Source organism: Balaenoptera acutorostrata, chromosome 6, assembly GCF_949987535.1.
Source record: "Balaenoptera acutorostrata chromosome 6, mBalAcu1.1, whole genome shotgun sequence".
Taxonomy (NCBI): Eukaryota; Metazoa; Chordata; class Mammalia; order Artiodactyla; family Balaenopteridae; genus Balaenoptera; species Balaenoptera acutorostrata.
The window spans coordinates 22868945-22891808 of NC_080069.1; the positions used below are offsets into that span (position 1 = coordinate 22868945).

Below are 22864 nucleotides of genomic sequence, written 5' to 3' on the forward strand. Positions count from 1 at the left end.
TGAACAGGTGTGGTAAGAGTCAATGACTCCTGATTCTATGAGGTTTGTTCACCATGTTGTCTAGCTCCTACTCCATTTCCTAAGAGATATGCTTCTGTGATAGTGTCAGGTTCAGGAATCAGATTTAAAATGTCTATTTTGTGTTTCATTTTATTATTTTTACAAAGCTTGTATACATGTATATATGTCTGTGTCTCTGTGTCTGTGTGTGTATATATAAGTTTGTGCATGTGTGGTATGCGTACAAGCATGTGTGTGTACATGGGTATGTGTATTTGTGTGGTACGTGTACGTGTATATGTATGTTTGTATACATACATGTGTGTGTGCGTATATGTATATGTGTGTGCATATATCTGCATGTTCACCTAGTTCTTTCTGCTGAGAGGACCGAGAGCAGGGATAAGCCAGTAGCAATGAGCAATAAGCCAGTAGCAAACAGCACATATAGTGTGCTGTTTTCTAAATATCACTCCCCATAAAAAGAAACAGGGGTCCTTGGAAAATTCTTGATTCCATATCTAGGACAATGAAAGAACAAGATGACCTTGGTACATCTTATGCCAGAAAACAATTAAGCCTTCAAATAATATTGGAGCTTGTGAAAAGGACTTAAGAGTCGGCTTGAAGTGTTTCCCTCCGACCAATAGGAGATAATTGTCCAGACGGGATCAATATATTTTCCCCTCCTAAATTCATATGTTGAAGTCCTAACCTCCAATGTGATGGGATTTGGAGGTGGGGGCTTTGGGAGGTGAGTAGGTTTGATGAGGTCATGAGAGTGAAGCACTTATAAGAGGCATCAAAACCGCTCTCTCTCTCTCCAAGCGCACACGAAGAAGAGGCCATATGAGCACACAGTGAGACGGCGGCCACCTACAAGCCAAAAGAAGAAGGCTCAGGGTGACACCTACTTTTATGATGCCTTGTTCTTGGGCTTGTAGCCTCCAGAACTGTGAGAAAGACATTTCTGTTGTCTAAGCTACCCAGCCTATGGTATTTTGTTATAGTACCCTGAGCTGACTAATACAGGAGACAATTGAGCATCAAAATAAATAAGGAATAAGATGAAATCGGAGCCCATTAGTATATTCAGGTATAAATAAATTAATGAATACATAATAAGTGAGAGAAAAGGAAAAGCTGTTTCTTATGGTGAATGCCAATTAACAAATGTAGAAGGAATGATGGCATTGGAAACCTGTCTTCAGAGCATATTAATAACATTCAGGTAAGAATGATCAGTGGATGAAAGTTTGATGAGGAACAGGATAACTGCTTAGTTTTGAAATATTTTCCTGCAGAACAGCTTATTAGTTAGAAATGGAGAACAGAAAATATACAGTAAAGAAACAATCTGGTTACCCAAAGTTAATATCACCAACAAATGGACATCAAGTGTCCCTGGGGCGCATGGTGTTGGGGTTTGTGCCATCTTAGAGGGTGCAGTTGGGCAGAACGTCAGTTTTATGGAATTCCTCTCCAAGCTGCTAACATGGATCTAATCATGTGGAAACCAAACTGAAAATAATTGATCTGTATTTGTCAAAGCCTCCAAGTCATAAAAGACAAAGACAAACTGAGGAACGTCTCCAGATTAAAGATGTCACCTAAATGCAGCTAGCAGTCCTGGATTCCATCCTGAACCTGGAGAAAAATAATTACAAAGGACATTATTAGGACAATTAACGAAATTTGAATAGACGCTATATTTTAGTTAATAGTGTTGTGTTGATGTTGAATTTCCAGGTTTTTAATTTTGTACTGTGATTATGTAAGGAGTGTCCTTATTCTTAAGTATTTCAGGGGTAATAAAGCTTAATGTCTGTGACTTACTTTCAAATGATTCAGAAACAAAACAAAACAAAACAAAGAAACAAATGGAGTGAGAGAATAAGAGAGAGGTAAAGTAAATGGGGCAAAATGTTTAAAATGGTAAATTTGATAAAGAATTTACAGGAGGCCTTTGTCTATTCTTAAGCTTTTCTGCAAGTTTGAAATTTTATCAAAATTAATGGTTACCAAAAGGAAATATCTCAACAAAACAAAACAGAATAAAAAAATTATGAAATGACTTAGAGTGATTTCTGCTTGTCCTATATATATATATAAAATCATATATATTTTGTATATATATGTATGTATATGAAAGTTCAGAGTTCAAAGGCTATGTTGAATGATTCAGTATCACAATGTCATCACCAGAATGCCCTTTTGGATTTCTCCCACCCTATGATCCAGGGAAGGATTTCCTCCTTTCCCACAGGATGGGCCATTATACATGGATGCCCATCAAGCCTGTACAGTTAGGTCTTCTCATTTAACTGCCACTGAGGCCAGTGCCTTCCTTGGAATCCTGGGGCAGGACCCTTCCAGCCTCAGGGAGCAGCAGTTGGCCTCACACCGGCAGCTCCTTTGGACAGTTGCAGGACTTGGAGCTAGACTTTCAGGCCTCCCTGCTCCACCAAGATCTCCAGGAGGGGAAACCCTGGGACTGTTTGTGTCACTATGAGCAAGGACAGAACGCCCTTATTCTGTAGGGTGAATGATTTTAAGCCCCTACAGAATGCCTCAGGAAGGTACTTAGGGCCCATGTCTGCAGTTCTTTTCCTATTAATTTACCAGTAATAACTCAATTACACTTTTTAAAAATATATGCTAAATAGTGTTTATACTTAGAGCTGGGTTTCAGGGTTTCTGCTTTCAAAAGAATACTTATTTTTTTAGCTAAATTTCTGTTTTCTTTTCTTACAAATTATAACAGGAAATGGTGCTTTGAAATACAGGTAGCACTATATTTAAATACATCATGAAATTAATGAATCAGGACATTAAATGTGTTTATTACTCTTAAACATTCTTCAGCTCACTTTCCTGAATTATCAAGTCTAAAGTTTTGACTGAGATTAAAAATTAAGACAATTTCTGTAAGCTCTTTTTTGGTGTGTATTTAACAATAACAACAAAAAAGCTGTGTGTCCACAATGTGCAAATATATATATATATATATACACACACATATATATAAAGAAAATTAACAAAATTTAAATATAGGCTATATTTTAGTTAATAGTGTTGTGTGGATGTTGGATTTCCAGGTTTTTATTTTTGTACTGTGAGTATGTAAGAAGTGTTCTTATACTTAAGTATTTAAGGGGTAGTAAAACGTAGTGTCTGTGACTTATTTTCAAATGATTCAGAAAGAAAAACATATGGAGAAAGAGAATGAACAAGAGATAAAATAAATGGGGCAAAATGTTTATGTGTATATGTGTATATATATATCTATATATCTATCTTCTGATGCATGTATACACACACACAATTTTTTGAATGTATATATTTCAGATGCTTCTAACTACTCTGCCAGTTAAATACATATTAATACTCCATTTTGTGTCTTAATTCAGAGATGCTTTTTTAAAATTTTATTTCTTATTTTTATTTATTTTTTGGCTGCGTTGGGTCTTCGTTGCTGCACATGGGCTTTCTCTAATTGTTGTGAGCGGGGGCCACTCCTCTTTGCAGAGCTCAGGCTTCTCTGCAAGAGAAGGTGGCTTCTTTCATTATGGAGCACAGGCTCCAGGTGCTCAGGCTTCAGTAGTTGCAGCACATGGGCTCAGTAGTTGTGGCGCACTGGCTTAGCTGCCCCGCAGCATGTGGGATCCTCCCGGACCAGGGATCAAACCCGTGCCCTCTGCATTGACAGGCGGATTCTTAACCACTGTGCCACCAGGGAAGTCCCCAGAGATGTTTTTTTTTGTTTTTTTTTTTTAATAAATTTATGTATTTATTTATTCATTTCTGGCTGTGTTGGGTCTTCGTTTCTGTGCGAGGGCTTTCTCTAGTTGCGGCAAGTGGGGGCCACTCTTCATCGCGGTGCGCGGGCCTCTCACTGTCGCGGCCTCTCTTGTTGCGGAGCACAGGCTCCAGACGCGCAGGCTCAGTAGTTGTGGCGCACGGGCCCAGTTGCTCCGCGGCATGTGGGATCTTCCCAGACCAGGGCTCGAACCCGTGTCCCCTGCATTGGCAGGCAGATTCTCAACCACTGCGCCACCAGGGAAGCCCCCCAGAGATGTTTTTAATATACTTAGGTTCACATAAATCCTAGCAGCTAGAACCAAATTGGTTCCCAGGAATATGTGACCCAATGCCTATACTAGTTTCACTGTTGTTTCTTCCCTGCACATATTTTGGTTTGTGTTTGTCTTGTGTTTTGCCTAAACTTTTTAAATTGTGATTTGTTCATAGGCAGTTATTTCCTTTTAAATTCCATAAGAATTTGTTCAAGCATTGTGCTCAGTTTGCTTCTTTGATTATTAACATGCAGGAAAGCCACACAAGAACTATTTTTTTCTCCTGAAAGCCCTTCATATCATGTATCACATGTAAGTATCTGTGAGATGCAGCTTTATTTCAAAAATTTCCACTATAATCACACTTAATACAAAAACATCATAATTGAGCCTAACAAAGTTTCTGGAGATCAGATTCGAAGAAATGTATTTTTCAAGTTCAGTTATATGAGAATCTGTGATATTACGTCTTACTGTAAGGATACAAGATGCTCTAAGTTTTCATTAACAATAAAAATATTCAAAATTGTGTAATTTGTTTCTATAGGGCACATCTTTTCTAAGGTGCTCAAAGAATTTGCTTATTTACTGGTAGGCGTTGATTTTGATCCAGCAGAGTCATTATTCTATGACGACTGCTGCTTCACGAAGATTGAATGGCCAGTGGAGACAGTGAGAGTAGGGCTCTTGTGTTCTCCCTGCATTTGGCCCAGAACTCTGAGAGTTCCACTCCAGATCTAACGCTGATATCATATGGGATTTTAGATCCAGATTATAATTTATTGACAGTATATTAGACTTAATCATAAGTTACAATTATAGTTGTTGCCACTGTTCTTGTATCCTGTTTCCCTCTCTCTTGAATTCAGCTTTTGTTTTGCACTAGAGAACATCCTGGAAGAATTCTTTCAGAAAAGTCTGTGTGTTATAAACTTTCTACCTCTTTGTATGTCTAAAATTTTCTTTCGTTCTCTTTTATACCTGAGTTTTTATTTGCCAGCACAGAACTTGCTAGGGAGTGATGGGACTAACCATCTCATTAACTGAGCAATCCTTCTGGGAATGGAGGCTTAAGGCTGTTATAGTAATAAGTGGTGTAGACTGTACGTAATGCTTACCAGTAAGCTATTTTACAGATGGGTGTAGTGTAGATTTTCAATGCTTACATTAATATTTACATTAATCTCTAATTAAGAATAAACAGTTCGGAATAGTGACATTTCTTAATTAAGTCTATAAAACTGTCTTTGCCTTGAATTAATGATTTCCCCAACTACATGGTCTGAACCTAGGAATTCGTCTACTCCTGTCCAATGTTCCTTAAATCCAGCCAGCCACTTCACATTTTCTAAGAGCATTGTGAAAATCCAGGGCTATATATTTTGGTAACATCTCTAGATTTTTACTCTTTTCTGTTGGTCGTAAATTACTTGTTATGACTCCTTAAATAGTCTTATGCTAAGATTTGCTGTCATGTATCTTTCTCATATCCTCATTTAGGTTGATTAATTTTTTTCCATGTTTGCATTTTATATCTGTTTTTTTCTTTCTATATTGCAGCATCAAGGATGAAAAGGATGCCCAGGACTTGATCTTAGAAAAAACCAAAGAAGTGGAGTCTTTACGAAATTCCAGCTTGGTTAAAGGAGCAAGAGTGAGTGTCCGTCACAGCCCAGGAAGACTCATAGAATGGAAAAAAGGAAAGCTAAAAATGATGATAATAAAGTTGCTGAATAATGTCAATTTGTCTAGATCTCAACCTGAAAAATGCCTTTTCATAAGAGATGAGCCCTGCTTTTTTGGGAGGGGAGGCAGCTATCATAGTTATAAGCAGAAAAATGAGACTGTTCATATGAATCTTTAATAATATCCCCAAATTTAATGAAAATAATACAATTTAACAATCAGTTTTTCTATTCACTATTCAAGAAAACTAATGGTCCCCAGCACCTCCTAAGTTTTTCTAGAAGTGATTTAAAATTTTGTAAATATAAGATGGAAATCAAAACCTTCTTATCTGATTTTGTAGAAAATGCCAGGGGCAATGGAGCGATTTGATAAACTGGATATGTCAGCTATGCTTAAGTTGGAGCCGGCTTTCGACAGAGAGCGAATTTCCAGAAAGATCCTCCCAGAGGCTGCTCCAAGCACTCTAAACTGGTGAGACCGACTGACACCATTTTTAAAACGACTTATTTATAATCTGGTTGCAAAGTACTTAAAGCATAGTTATGTGTTTAGTTTCTTCCTATGACATAAAGTTTAGTGTTTTTTTTTAAAGAATAGTTTTTTTCTATGAAATGAAAAGTAATGAAAATTTGAAAGCAATTAGTTACTTTTAACATATGTACTTTCAACAGGCTTTAATTGATTCTGGCATCTCTACAAAATGGTATCAATAATACTGAAAACTGAATCATCTGTGAATGAAGTTTCTGTTGTTTTCTCCTTATTTGCAAAATTTCCTTGATTCACAGGCACCCAAAATCCTCTAGTAAGAAACACCTCGTATACGTAGGAAAAAATTTTTTGAATGAAAATAGAATGAGGTAAACTCAAAATGTGGCCTATTTCCCATAGACCTTTAACTTCTAAAGGGTCTACTGAGGTTGGTTTTCTCATATTTTTAATTATAGCTTGTAACTTGTATATTGCAACATGTATATTTTTTAAAGGGCTCCTCTCTCCATTCTGTTTGCTGGTTAGTGAAGCAGTTTGTTTCATTCTTACCACAAAAATAGAGCAAATTAAACTCCAACACTGTAGATGATAATCATACAAATAGACAATAAACATAGCTAATGAATACATCAGAGTAAAAGGAAGAAAAGAAAGAAAATTCAAACCAGTGTGAAAAACTATATATGACATCCATTTCTTATATAAACATGCTCCAAAAGAGTCATTTTAGTGAGATGAGAAGAAACATAAGCCTCTGAGGGCCACTTTCATGCCTAAAGCCTTATTCACTTAACTGTAATCGTTAACATGTGGATCAACTTCAGTGCAAGAAGTTGAATTATTTAAAGCCAAAAGCTTTATATGCTGCAAATGATCCAGTTATAAGACCAGTATACTTTATTAAACATGAAAAGGAAAAGACATTTCTCATTGTGTGAATGATACAGTGTAAAGAGCTATCAAATAACATCTGTGTAATCGTCCACAATAAACATGTTATTTCATCTTATGCTTAGGGCATCTCAGTTCTCATATCTGCTCAAAAGTAGGCATGTAAATCAGATTGAAAGTTAATAAATATACACATTTATTTGCTCCATTATTTGGGTTCCTTATGAAACAAGGAATGTTATTTGGAATGTTGTAAGACGTTCAGCTTGACTGAAGACTAACTGTATTAGCCCCACATTCCAGTTATGTGGGATCCAATTATAGGTCAGTCTCTTGCACTTAGCACTTAATGATGTCTTCCCTTCTTTCTGCCTCTTTTAGTAAAATGAAAGCCAGAGAGAAGTACCAATCTGACCTGTGGTTAGAAATTGAACACCTGAATAAGGGTGAGGAACTCAGATCTAAAAGGGTATGGGGCTCAGTGTTGCCTAAATCAGGACCTATTGCGCTACACTTCCATGGGCCCAGCTGGCTACAAGGGAGCCAGGTTACTATGAAGGTGGGAGATTAGCTCTTGGAAGCCAGCTTAGAGCCCAAGGTTACTGTGTGTGTGTGTGTGTGTGTGTGTGTGTGTGTGTGTGTGTGTGTTTCTACTCTCATTTGGTAAAATATTCGAAGAGCCATTTTGTTGGGTTTTATTTTATACAATTTAGAGATTTTTCTATCACAAAGAAAGCAAAATATTATGCTTAACTGGAACTACCTTTTTTTCAGCATGACGAAATATTTCATAAAACATGTTTGTCATTGGTAAAAGTTTTCAATTCATACCAATCACTTCCCAGTTTTGGAATGCTCCCATGTGTTGCAGCATGAGGCAAACCACTCTGGCGATGGGGAAGTCGGCTGTTGTTCAAATTGGACAGAGTCGAGGCAACACGGGTCCGTGTGTTCAGAGCTGTAAGAGGCAGAGTGGGATACAGCAAAGCGCAGCTGCGGAGACGTCATGGGACACTCCCTCAGACTTGCATCACGATGCCCCTCATCCTCCTCCGCTCTTCATCCTCCGCGATCCCGCTTTAAGCCATTTTCAACTATCTCTTAACCTTTTTGTTCTCCACTAAGATTTCCTGACATTTGCCCATGACTCTGGAAGCTAAGAATGTGTCACCCTTTTCAGTACATGGGTTTCTTAAGTTTTTCTCATTATGAGGGTATTAATAATATGAGAATTTAATTTTTTAAAAAAACTGTGGATGTTACTTTTAACTGAAGGGATATTTTATTGTCTTAACAGAAGCCATTTCTTATGCAAATGAGTTAGTGGAGCTTCTACCTGTCTGAGTTCCCCTTTCCTTTCATGCCCCAGTTTTTTGGCTCACATTGGCCTGGATTAGAGTCCCATGACTCTGGGCCTGTGCCAGCTGATGAATATTCTGGAAGGGAGAGAGTAGGCTCATAAGGAATTCAGGATAGGCAAACTCTGGAAGTAAATATTTGTCCAATAAATAGTTGTGAGTGGACTTTTTTATGGGCAATAGAAGAAACAATTAAAGAGAACTTGAGTACCCTTGCAAAGATGAGAACCAAGACAGGTTCTAATTCAAGAGAGGCGTAGGAAGCACTGAATGTAGGGTAAGTGATGTAGCGTGCTCAGGTGGTGGTGCTTCCGGGGCTGAGGCTGCAGCAAAGAAGTCAAGGCCAGAGTATCGCTCACTACACAGCACCAGCGGATGGGGTACTTTGGATAACAAAACATTGATAGGTGGGAGTAATGATAGGTTTGACAATTTTTAGAAGGAACCTAAAAGAGAAAGACTACATATCTATCTATCTATATATATCTCTATATATCTATATAATCACAATGCTTTATCAAGTTAACATTTTTATCCTGGAATTTTATTTTTACCATTAGTTTTTCTCTAAATGCTGCAGAGCAATACTATCTTTGTGCGGTATTATGTGGCATTTCTGAACACCTTTCCTTGTTTGAGTATTAAGCAATTGGGTTTAGTGATTTATAGCTGGAAAATTCATACTCCTGGCAATGTCAGTTGCTAAAGGTATGCTTGTTAGAGAAAGTCTGAATTCGTGCTTTTTCTTCTCTCATATTTAAGTAAAATTATAATCTTACAATAAGACTTCATTTTGAATATATTTAAAGTTAGTAAAATTGCTAAATGATAATGCATGGAATTTCTTTAAAGTTCCTTTAAGGAAAAAAACCTTGTAGTTGGATACTTTATTCTGTCTAAATAAACAAAGCCTTGACAATATGATAAAAGTTTTAAGTATAATTAATATTTGTTTTATGTCTGCCTGTGTTCTTCTTATAGAAACTTAGGCAAAGAAATGCATACATTTGACCCTCCATATCTGCGGGTTTCGCATCTGTGGATTCAACCAACTCAGATCAAAAACATTAAATTAAAAAATTCCAGAAAGTTCCAAAAAGGAAAACTTGAATTTGCCATGCACCAGCAACTATGTACATAGAATTTACGTTGAATTTGCCACCTGCCAGCAACTATTTACATAACATTTACATTGTATTAGGTACTATGAGTATTCTAGAGATGATTTAAAGTATACAGGAGGATGTGGGTAGGTTATATGTAAATACTACATCATTTTATATAAAGAACTTGAGCATCAGAGGATTTTGGTATCTGCAGTGGGTACTGTAATGAATCTCCTCTGGATACTGAGGGGTAATTGTACTAGGTACCTAAGAGGAATCATTTGAAATTGATTCCTGAAGTGGGGAGAAACTAGCATAGGAAAAGCAGCCATCATTGGCATCACCATATTGCTGAAATCCCCTTGGGGCTTCTAAAATTGTTTCAAGTTCTATATAAACCTAATACTATTAGGGAAAAGAAAGCTGTGATTTGACACACAGGAGTTAATTCATGAAAACTTATATAATTTATTTATATACTTCCATTATAAGTTTACCATAAATTTGCTAAAAATTATTGTTTCGTTTGAGATGCAGAATGCTTAGACATATTAAATGTACTTAACATACACAAATAAATATAAACATCCTTTGACTTAAGTATATATAGATGATAGATCAGATTACCTCTGAAAATATGGTTTGAGAACAATTTTAAAGAGATTAAGGTCCAAAAAGGCATGAACGTTAGTTTCAATTTTCTGAGTTTAATAAATGTTTGCTGTTGTGTTCCAGGTTTAGTGCTACCAGACCCAAGTTCATCTTCCTTGGCACGTTTTAATACAACTACCTATGCCGTGGCTCAGTGTGAAGTAAGTACTAAACTTCTTGAGTATGTTCTACAGCCACTTCAGCAGTCACTGATGTGCTCAGAGTGGCACTTTCTTCTTGCAATAAAACTGTTTTTAATATTATTCCCTGAGAGAGGCCTGAAGTCTTGATATAAGCACATAGGAAAGAAACAGTTTTCATGGAAAGTAAGGCTGCAAGTTTATGTAAGTTACAAGGTCATCTGTATTAGAATTAAAATAACAAACAAAATATTTTACACTGTGAACTATGACACACGTACAGAAAAGTGTAAAAAACACCTCTATAGTCCGCACTCAGGTGAAGACAGGAAACACGACTGATGCCCCAGAAGTGTGCCCTTCTAGTTGGTAGCAAGCCCTCCCTCTCTGCTGTGGGCAACTGCTACTCTGCTGCTCATGGTAAGGACGTCCTTGTTTTTGTTATGTTTTTACACACGATGTATGCATCCCTACACAAGAGGATTTAATTTTAGAATGTATGTAAGTGGAATCATACTGTATATGTCCTTTTGTGTCGCAGCATGGGTGAGTTTCATCCATGTGCAGCAATAATATGTTCAACTGTATTTCAATATATATGATGGTCCATTATATGAATATATTGTAGTTTATTTACCCATTCTATTATTGAGGAACCCTTGGATATACGTCTGGCTCCAGTCAGAAAAATAGGAACTATAACAGTTATTTTAATGGAGACATTTTATTTTATCTATTTATTTTGAAAAGCTTTATTTAGGTGCAGTTGATATACAACTGATGTACATATTTAACGTATATAGTTTGATGACTTTGTACATACACATACACCCATGAAACCATCACCACAAAGTAATAGATATATCAATTACCTCCAAAAATTTCCTTGTGCTTCTTCTTTGTTGTTGTAAGAACACTGTTTTTGTTTGTTTGTTTTTTATGCTTCTTTGCTGTGTGGCATGCAGGGTCTTAGTTCCCCAACCAGGGATTGAACCCTGGGCCCCAGCAGTGGAAGCTCAGAGTCCTAACCACTTGACTGCCAGGGAATTCCTGTAAGAACGCTTAACATAAACCCTTTTAACAAGTTCTTAAGTGCATTTAACCGTATGGTTAACTATCGGCACAACGTTGTACAGCAGATCTCTAGAATTTATTCATCTTGCGTAACTGAAACTTTGCACTCACTGACAGACATTTCCCCATTTTCCTCTCCCCGCAGTCACTGACATTCACCATTCCACTCTCTGCTTCTATGAGTCTGACTATTTTAGATTCTTCTTATAAGTGGAATCATGCAGTATTTGTCCTTCTGTGACTGGCTTATTTCACTTAGCATAATGTCCTCTGGGTTCATTCCTTTATTTTAAAACAGAGAATTGGTTAAACAGACATTGGAGGACTAAAAATGCAAAAAGCAAACGGTGAGGTGACACAGAGGCAGGAGAAGCTACCATCTCTGGAGCTTGAAAAACAAAAGGAAGGGGTTGGGGTTTAAGAACCTAGAAGCTTAGAAGATGGGGCTGGTTCACAGAGTGTAGAAGGAGACTGCGGACCAGGACCCACTGCTGCTGGAAGGAAGGGCTCTGCAGGCAATTACAGAATCGTTGTGCACTAGGCAAAAGGAAACACCAGACTTTTCAGAGATGGTAAACACTGGCTCTTTGTCAATGCTAATTTCTGGGACACAAAGCACCACCAATGTCCACAAGTCAGCCTGGAGCTATATCATACAGGAGGTAAATGACATTTTGGGCTGGGACTGTGTCTCAGTGGACTCAAAGGGACCGTGAATCTAACCTGTGGTTACTGAATATATAATTTGAATAAATATACTAAAAAACTGGTATGATCCATGCATGATCTCTGCAGTCTGGGGAGTGAGGGAGGCCTATTATGGTAAGAAGAGCCAGATGGAAGCCCTGAGGCCTTCTCTTTGGGGTAGTCTGGTAGGCAGAATTTGAATTGACCTTTAGAATTAGTTTTTGCCACCTGCTGTACATACCCTGTAAAATCCCCTCCCCTTGAGTGTGGGGAGGATCAGTGAAAATGATAGAATATCATTCTTATCATTAGGTTACTCATCAGTTGACTTTGAGTTAATGAAAAGGGAGACTATGCTAGGTGGACCAGACATAATAAGGTGAACTCTTTACAAGAAGGTTGAGTGTCAGAGAGATGCTATTATGCTGACCTTGAAAATGCAGCCCCCGTGAGTTTTATAGCTGCAAGGAAATGAGTTCTGCTAACAGCCACATGAACTGGAAAGAGGACCCCAAACCTCAAATGGGATACCAGCCTTTCCGATACTTTGATTTCAGCCTTGTGAGACTCTGAGCAGATTACCCAGCCATGCCAAGCCCAGATTCTTGACATGCATGACTGTGAGATAATAAATGGGTATTGTTTCAAGGTGCCACGTTTGTGGTAAATGGTTACTCAGCAATAGAAAACTAATGCAAATAGTAAAGCAAAAGCAATACCAATGTCCTGGGGGCAGTTGAAGAGGGTAGTGCAAAGATTTGAAAAATGCAGGGCTGGTTGTCTTTTTCAATCTCTTTTAATCACCTACTTGCCCTGTGCAAAAGCACATAGATATTGGAGAATGCCGTAGTTTATTGAAGCTTAATCAAATGGTGGCTGTAGTTTCAGCTCCTGTTCTGCATCTCTTATATTTATGGGAGAAAAATTTTAAGAAGCTCTTGTACCTGGTTCATAGTTACCAATCTTACAAATGCTTTTGTTCCTTTTATACCAATTTGTAGGTTCAGTTTTGTGCACAAAATGATTTGGTTGCTTTTTTGGCTGATGATAATTGTAAAATAATAGTGATTTTCAGAAATATCTCTATTTCAAAGATGTTAAAATGTAAAAAAAAATGTGCATCTTAGAATTTGTAAAATATGGTCAATGATAAACTTGGAAATAAATTCAGGGAAGCAATAATAAAATATGGCATGGCATATTTAAAAAAAGAATCAGTGGACATAACTGGAAGCAAAATGAAGACAGTGGAAGGGAGAATTTGTGAATTAAAAGACAAACCAGAACAAAATGGAGAGAGAAAAGAGAAAATACAGCAGAGAGGATAAAAATTGTAGGAATTAAGTGAGAAATTCCCAGCAGTTGGCTCAAGTCCTGAAAGGTGAGTAGAGAGAGCAGAGCAATAGTTAAAAATGTCATAGCGGAGACTTTTTCAGACTCAAGACTAGATCCACAGACGCAAGAAGCTTAGAAATTCCAAGCATGATAAAGGAGAATATATTCATGTCTAGATACATTGTAGAGCTGCAGAAAATGATGAAGAACAAAATCTTTAAGTCATCCAGAGAAAAAAGATTGATTACCCTAAAAATAATAACAGAGGGAATGATAGCTGAATTCTTAAAAATTTCAACAGAAGCTAGAGGAGGAAAGATATATTCAATGTACTATAAGAAAATAACTGTAAACCTATCTATCAAAAATGAGGATGAATTTTTTATTTACAGATAAATGAAAATTAAGAGAAGAGGATCTGTCAGCAACAAAATCTCATTAAAGGAAATTCTAAAGAGTGTAGTTTAGGCAGTAGGAAACTGATCCCAAATGGTAGGTCTAAGATAGGAAAGGAAAAAAGAACAAAGAAAGTGGTAAATATATAAGCAAATGTAAATTAGCATTGACTGAATAAAACAGTGATAATCTCTACAGAATTAAAAAACAAACCAAGATGGACTTTCAAATGGAGATAATAACATTTAATTCAAAAGAGGGGTAAATGAATTGAAAGTATTCCAAGATCCATGTATTGCTCAGGAGGAGGGTAAGGATTTGATTAAATTCAGATTTGTGGAGTTAATTGTACATGCTTTAATTTCTAGGGAAACTACAAATAGGATAGGAACAGTATTAACAAGTTCAAAGGTGAAAAAGTAATTATAACCATATTTGGCTAATCTAACAAGACAAGAAAGGAGAGGAAAAGAAACAAGGAATAGATGGGACAAATAGCACAAACTAAGATGATAGAAATAAATCTCAGTAAGTCAGTAACTAAAATGATTAAAAGGGAAGAAAATTACTCCAGTGAAAAAATAAAGATTGTCAGACTAGATAAAAATAAAATCTAACATATACTGTCCATAAGGGAAACATGTAAAACATAAGTATACAGAAAGCATTAATATCTAAACATTAGCTAAAACAAGTTACATAAATATCAGATAAAATAAAATCTAAAGCAAAAAAAATTATTGTAGGTAAAGCAAGTCAATTATATAATAAAGGTTATTTTACCTGGAAGTCACACTAATCTTAAATATATATTGACCATATAATGTAGTCTAAATATAAATAATATGGAATTTGACAGAACTACAAGAAGAAATAGACAAACTGACAACTATAGTGGAAGATCTGAACACACATTTCTCAGTAATTGACAGACAATATTTGAATAAAATGATTAACAAAAGTGGACAAATATGGAAAGTGGACAAATATAGAACAGTTCACATAACACATGCCGAATGCATTTTCTCTTTAAAATCACAAAAACATTAACAAAAATAAGCAGATGGACCACAAACTAAGACTCAACAACAAATGTAAATGGATTGGACTCATGGAAAGTATGCTCTCTGACCATGAGAAAGCTAAGTTATTAATCAATATTTTAAAATATATGTTAAATTCCTAATGTAAATCAAGAAATACCTTTTTAAGTAAACTATGAATCAAAGGAGAAATTCTAATGGATATTAGAAAATAGTTTGAAGTCAGTAATAAAATACTACATATCAACACTTGTGGAATGCAGCTAAAGCAGTATTTAGAAAAAATTTATAGCCTTATGTACATAAGATAGACAAGAAGAAAGCCTGAAAAGTTAATGGGCTAAGCATCCATTTTAAGAAGTTACAAAAAGAAAAGCAATTTATACCCAAGGAAGGTGGAAGGCAAAAGTAAAAAAAAATAATGAAGTAAAAAAGTAACATAAAATAGAATGGAACAGTAAAGCCAATAGTTTCAACCTTGATAAAACTAACAAATTGACAAAAGTGTGACATGGTTCATTAAGAAACAAACAAAGACACATAAAACCAATATGAAAAATGATAAAACAGGCATTATATCTGGGGCAGATAGTTAAAGATAACTATTGAAATCTATTTGAGTAGGCCACAGGGTGCTCAGACATTTGGCCAAACATTATTCGAGAGTGTTTGTGACTGTATTTTTGGATAAGATGAACATATAAATTGAGGGACTAAGTAAAGAAGATTGCTCTCCCCAATGTGAGTGGGCCTCATCTAATCAGTTGAAGACATGAATAGGTCACAAAGACTAACCCTCCAGAGAATCACTTCTTCTGATTGACTACTGAGCTGGGACATCAGTCTTTTCCTGCCTCTGGATCTGAACTGGAACTTTGGCTCTTCTTGGGTCTAAAAGCCTGCTGGCTTTTGGACTGGAACTTACACCATCAGCTCTCCTGGTTCCCAGGCCTTCAGATTTGACTCGAACTACATCATTGACTCTTTTGGGGCTCCAGCTTGTTGACTTCAGGTCTTGAGATTTCTAAGTCTGCATAATCATGTGAACCAATTCCTTACAATAAATAAATATATATAAAATATACATATAAATATATATTTATATAAGACAAAAACATATATATATATATATACACACATACATAAGGATACATAAAAAGATACAGATATTAAAAAGAATTGGCTCACATGATTATGAAACATAACCAATAGGAGATATAGATATATAGATACAGATACTGATATACATTCCTGGTGTTTCTGTTCCTCTCGAGAACACTAAGGCAGATTTTGGTGCTTAGAAGAGAAGTGCTGCTGTAACAAATACCTACAAATGTGGACGGCTTTGGAACTGTAAAGGAGAGAGGATGGGAGAGTTTTGAGGTGCATGTTAGGAAAAGCCCAGATTGCTATGAAGGGATTGTTGGTAGAAATATGGACATTAAAGGTGATTCTGCTGACAGCTCAAAAAGAAAAAGGGAGAGGTGGAGAGAAAGCCTCCATCTACTTAGAAAAATATATAAATATTCATGAACAGAATATTGGTGGAGTGTAGATGTTCAGGGCCATTCAAATGGAAATGAGGAAGAGCTTATTGGAAATTGGAGGAAAGGTGATCCTTGTTATAAAGTGGCAAAGAACTTGGCTGAAGGGTGTTCTAGTGTTTTGTGGAAGGTAGAACTTGCAAGCAATGAGATTGGATATTTAGCAAATGAGATTTCTAAGCAAAGTATTGAAGGTGTGGCTTGGGTTCGCCTTACTGCTTACAGTAAAATGCAAGAGGAGAGATATGAATTGAAGAAGGAATTATTAAGCAAAAAGGAACCAGAAATTAGAAATTTAGAAAACTCTCAACCCAATCATATTGCAAAAAAAGAAAGCTTGTTCTGAAGAGAACACTGAGGGTGTGGCTGAACAGCCACTTGATAACAAGATCACGGGTATGACACAGGGATTTAATGAGTCATCTCAGCAGAGGCCAGGAATAGAGATGGCATTAAACCAGCAGAGACACTGCCAGTTTGAAGTAAAGGGGACAGAGAAAGCCAGGGAGAATGAAGGAAAGCTGTCAGACTTCTTGGGTTCTACAGAAGAGGACCTAGAGCTATGTGGCTGTGAACTTGCACTATTCTTAAAGGAAAGGCAAGAATGACCCGAAAGGCAATTCAGAGATCATGAGGGCTGCCACTCACATCATAGCCCCAGGGGACAAAACTATTTGCTCCTCTGTTTCAGAGGCAGAGCTTCTGTAGAAAGCCATGTGGGCAGGTCCCATCTAGCTGAAGGGGCAGGGTCACCCCACAGAGGAGTGGGGGGTGAGGGTGATGCTGCCACCTCGGTGGGCCAGGAAGGTAGGACATTGAGGCAAAGAGGATTCTTCTGGAGCCTTAAGATCTAATGGAGTCTGCCTTGCTATGTTTTGAACTTGCTTGGGACCTGCCACCCCTTCCTTCTCTCCTATTTCTCCCTCATGGAGTAGGAAAGTCTATCCTATGCCTGTCCCAACATTGTATTTTGGAAGCACATAATATGTTTGGTTTTATAGATTCACAGCTTGGAGAGGAAGTTTGCCTCAGGATGAACTGTACCTCAAATTTCAAACATACTTGATTTAGATATTTAGATGAGACTTTGGACTTCAGGCACTAGGGATGATGCTGAAATGAGTTAAGACTTCGTGACTGTTGTGCTGGAATGAATGTATTTTTCATATGAGAAGGACATGAATTTTGTGGGGCAGCAAACTATGAAATGAATTTTGTCTCCTGCTAAATTCTCATATTGAAACCCTGATCCCCAGTGTGACTGTATTTGGAGATAGAGTTTTTAGGAGGTAATTAAGGTTAAATGAGATCATAAGGGTGAGACCCTAGTCTGATAGTATTGGTGGCCTCTTCCACGTGAGGGCATAGTGAGGAGTCAGCTGTCTGCAAACTAGAAAGAAAATTCTCACCAGAAACCAACCACGGTGGCACCCTGATCTGAAACTTCCAGCCTCTAGAACGAAGAGAAATAAATCCCTGTTGTTTAGTCACCTAGTCCATGGTATTTTGTTTTGGCAGCTGTAGTTGACTAAGACACTCTCCAAATTATTTTATGTGGCTCCTGTAACCTGATACCAAAACCCGATGAGGACAATATTAGAAGGGAAGATTGTAGTCTAATCTTACTTGTGAACATACAGAATTCTTCTTTTGACATTAATGAGTATATTGTTGGTTTTATACCTGTTGTGAAAAATAAAGGTTTTGTCTTAACTGAAAACAGAGCTTTAATTTTTAGCCACTGATTTAAAAGATTATTGAGGGTAAGGCTAGGATAACAATGTTCCTATGGCTGTTAAAGACAAAGGTACACAATCCAGGCTTTGGGCTGAAAATACAGAAGCATTCTTTGAACTGTAGTTTGAATTTTAACAAGAACATGTATGGCTTTATCTGTGCTGCTAGCAATGACATTCCTTGGAACACTTCAAAGATTATATACATTGTTTTCAGTATATTTCATCGTTATTGCCCAGTGGTAGAACATCTTCATAAAACACATACCAAATATGATCTTTTGTACACTCTTAGCTCTACAGTGGGAATTCCCATGAAATGCTGAACATAATGAATTCTTTAAAAAACATTGCTAAATGGAATCCAGTTATATATAAAAAGAATAACACAGCATGACTAATTTGGTATTATCCCTGATATACAAAGTTTGACTTTAGAAAATGAATGAGCATAACATAGTAACAGATTAAAAATAAAAACCATATATCAATAAAAGCATAAGAACATCTGATAAAATTCAACATTCTTTTATGATACAAAAACAAAAGCAAAACCCCTCTTCCCAACTAGAAATAGAAAAGAACTTCCTTAATCTGATGGAAGGTATCAGCACCAGCAACAGAATTCATAGCAAACAGTGTAATTAGTGGTAAAATACTGAAACTTTTCCATTTTTATATTTAGGGACACGACAAAGATGCCTGCTATGACTATTTCTAATCATTATGAAATGCAGGGTCTTTCAATAAATTTTTAGAATTAATAAAAGAGTTTCACAAGGTGGTTAACTACCATGTCAATGTACAAAAATCAATATACAGAGTATATTGTATGTACAGAATATATTGACTACAATGTAATATACAGAAATAGATATATATCACATCAATATACTCAAATGTCTTTCTATGGACGAAGAAGAAATATTAAATAATTACCTTTTTAAACACCATTTACAATAGCATAAGAAATCAAGTATTTAGAAACAAATCTAACAATAGCTAAAAGGCCTCTAGGAAGAAATATTATAAAATTTAAAGAGGGACACTTGAAAAGGCCTAAATTAAATAGAGAGTAACACTATAACCCTAGATTGAAAGACTGAATATTATAAAGATATTAATTCTCCCTTAACTGATAATATATCAGTTCAATCAAGATTCCACCAAGATTGAAGATTCAATATAATATATCAAGATTCAATATAATCTTGATTAAAATCCTATTTTTTTATGGAATTCGCAATTTATATGGAAACACAAAAAGCCAAGAAAGTAAAAATGCTTTTGAAGAACAAATTGGCACTCAAAAGTATCAAGACATTATAAAACTACAGTAATTAAAACTGTATGGTATTTGCAAAAGCATAGACACATAGACCAGTGGAACACAACAGTTCCCAGAAAAAATGTATTAGGAATACTTAATTTATTATAATGCTAGTAGTGTAGAACAGTGGGAAAAAGACCATTAAAACACAAGCCTTAGAGTGGAGATAGATACTTGTAACACATACAACTAACAAAGGCTCATATCAAGAATATGTGCGGAGCCCTGTAAATCAATACAAAAAAGACAGTCAACCCAGTGGGAAAGTGGCAAGAAATTTAACAGGCTACTCATAAAAGAGGAAATCCAAATAGACAATAAACGTATTAAAAGTTCTAAACCTCATGAGATGCCACTAGTTAAAATAATTAAAATAAAATGACTATAAAAGCAAGTGCTGGTGCGTATTTGAAGCAATATGAACATGCATATACTATAATTTCATTTCTAGAAATACATCCTACAGGAATGCTTGCACATTTTATTCAAGGAGATACGTAGAAGAATGTTTGTAACAGCTAAAACACAAGTGTTCATCAAAGTGTAGAATGAATAAAGAAATTATGTTATGTGAATATAATGGAATGCACTATAGTAATAAAAATGAATAAATTATAGCTGCACACAACATCATGAATGAATCTCTCAGCATAATGTTGAGTGAAAAAAGCCAGGCACAAAAAAGAACACACTATGAGCAAAATTAAACTATGGTTTTTGTGTTAGTTTCAGCCTACTGGTAGTGATGCTCTTGGCTAGGAATGCCCGGGGCACTCACCTGGGCCATAGTACTTGCAGTGAGTCCCACAGACATTCCTCTCCACCACCACAGGGCCCATTGTTGTGGCTGGACCAAGCCTTGTGGTTCTTATTATGATAGCAGGATGTGCTTCAGTAAAAACTATCAGGGAACTTTGAGGAACAGGATTGATCACTCACAGGTCCTGGAGGGTACATGGCATACCCAGTGGCCACACAACGAGGTGGCAGGTAGAGAGAACAGGAGAGAAAGTGGACCCAGGGCTCTGCTTTTGTTAAGATGGAGGGTAGGGTGTCTCGGGTTTCAGGGTTTCACTATTGTCTAATTTAAAGCTTAAGAGCAGGATTCAGGGCATGGGAAGGGATAAACGGGTGGCTCAAGTGGTCAGTTATCTAGGTTGCTGAGGGCTTTCTGAAAGGAAACTTCATGGCTGGGGTGACAACTCCTTATATGGTTGTTATGCTGGTAGCTGTGTCATAGGCAGGCAAGATGTTTATTCACGATGGATGTCTTTTGTAATGGATGCCTCAGCAATCCAAAGTTTAATATCATGCACTTACACTACAATCCAAAGTTTAATCTCAGGCACTTACACTACAGTAGTGTTTAGGGATGCAAATGTAATGTGCTAAAATTCTAAACAAATGCAAAGAGATGATCAAAGGTAGTTTCCTTTGGGGAAGGAAGGCAGTTGACTGGGACACAAGAGGGGCTTCTTTTGCCATAGGCGGTATGTCCCTGGTTGTTTGCATCATAATACTTAATTAGCATTATATATTTGAGTTATGCCTTTTTTCCATTTAGTTGCTACACCTCACACTGAAAAACTAGTTTGCAAAAAAAAAAAGGAGAGAGAGGGAGGATATAAACAGACCAGCTGGTGAAGTAGAGGGTAGTGATTGTGAAGGATGTGGCTGTGATCTGAGGGTGGGAGGGTGGCATATGGAGAAGGCAGCTAATGGAGGTGGGAAGACTTGAGTTTCAGTTGTGCCAGGCATTGTGCTGAGAGTTGCACACGCACGGTGGATGAGGACTCTGTCCCAGTGAGGCTCATGGCCCTACCAGGAAACACGTCTATTAGCAACAGGCAAATCTCGCTGGTTTTAAAGTTCCAGCCTTCAGTGTTAGGCCAAGTATTTTGTTGGGAGACTTGTTGATCTCTAAAGTATTAGCCACATAGAAAATTGTACCAGGAATCAATCCAAAAGCAGACTTTTAAATTCACCACACCAAAAAAAAAAAAAAAATTAATCAAATGTTATATGAATAGTAGTACACTGTATTTCATAACAGTGGTCACATGAATTAACAATGGAAGAGACTGAGAAAATAAACTGGGCATTTGGGGATTTAAGCCACATGTCTGATGCCACCTTGAAATGAAAGCAAGCTTAAGAAGTAATTTACTAACCAAAGCTTTTTGCTTTGCACATCATCTATTATTTCTGTTCCTTATTATTTGGCCTTATTCTCTAAAGAGAGTTTATTCTGTTCGCCAAAAAACGTGCTCATACAAACCCATAGGACTTTCTAAGAGTCTACGACTAAGGTGTGCTCAGGGCTGTGTTAGCCTTTCTATAATCTCTACCAGCTCCCCCCACCCCTAAATCCCAGTTACAACTGCTATCACCACCACAACCATCTCATGTATATTACATATTATGTGTAAAGAAAATAGCAAAACACTATTTTTATTCTCTAGAACCATATGAAGTACCATATGGAGTGTATGCAACTCCAGGAGGGCTGCCCTATAGCCTCCTCACTAAATTATGCACTATAGTGTAACAGGGAAGAGCAAACTCTGACTCCATGATTCTGTTTCTTTTACTTTAACGTTTGCTTTTCATTGTTTTTGTTATTGTTACAATCACTGGCCTGCCACAGGGAACCCTGCCCCTCTTCCTGACTGTTAAACTAAAAGGCCTTTGTTCACCTCACAGGGAGACATTCTGACCCTGCCCACCTGTGAATTGCTACAGAAAAGAAGAAATTAACACATCCCCTCCCCAATGCAGGCCAAGTGAGCAGGAGATATTTTGCAAGATAAATGGCCTTTTCACTTTACTTCCTCCCCTCCTCCCCCTCTCTGTTCTATAAAAGAAACTGGCAACCAGACCCCATAAGGTGGGTTTTTTGGGTACACTAGTCTGCCATTTTCTCAGTCTGATGGCTTTCCGAATAAAGTCCTTATTCCTTGCCTCAGCACCTTGTCTCCCAATTTATTGGCCTGTCATGTGGCAAGCCGGCTTGGTAACAATATGATCTTCCAAAGTAAAGTTTAAAAATTTCTAAACATAAAAGATGGCGACCCCTGAGTGCCAGTATTTCTACACTGTGAAATAAGCAGGGGTTTGCATTTGCACCATTAGTCACAATTATTAATCACAATGATTAGTTTCTTTTGCTTTCATTTAATGCCTAATCTGGTGTGGGGGAGGAAAAATTCTTGTCTACCTTCTTTGGGTCTTTGGCTGGGCCTAAGACTTAAATTGACGTAAGACAGATTAACAGGAGAAAAGCATACACATTTTATTGAATTTTTACATGTACATG

General features: G+C 36.9%; 1 protein-coding gene across 1 annotated transcript in view; it reads left to right on the plus strand.

Annotated features, from left to right (window-relative positions):
* Positions 1 to 1187: 1187 nt before the first annotated feature.
* The window catches only part of LOC130708394 (serine/threonine-protein kinase MRCK alpha-like), a 28639-nt gene continuing 6962 nt past the window's right edge, over positions 1188 to 22864 (plus strand). The window contains exons 1-5 of the mRNA XM_057548330.1: positions 1188 to 1231; positions 5637 to 5730; positions 6106 to 6236; positions 7530 to 7594; positions 10348 to 10424. Coding sequence (XP_057404313.1) covers positions 1188 to 1231; positions 5637 to 5730; positions 6106 to 6236; positions 7530 to 7594; positions 10348 to 10424 — 411 coding nt within the window. The remainder of the gene's footprint in view (positions 1232 to 5636; positions 5731 to 6105; positions 6237 to 7529; positions 7595 to 10347; positions 10425 to 22864) is intronic.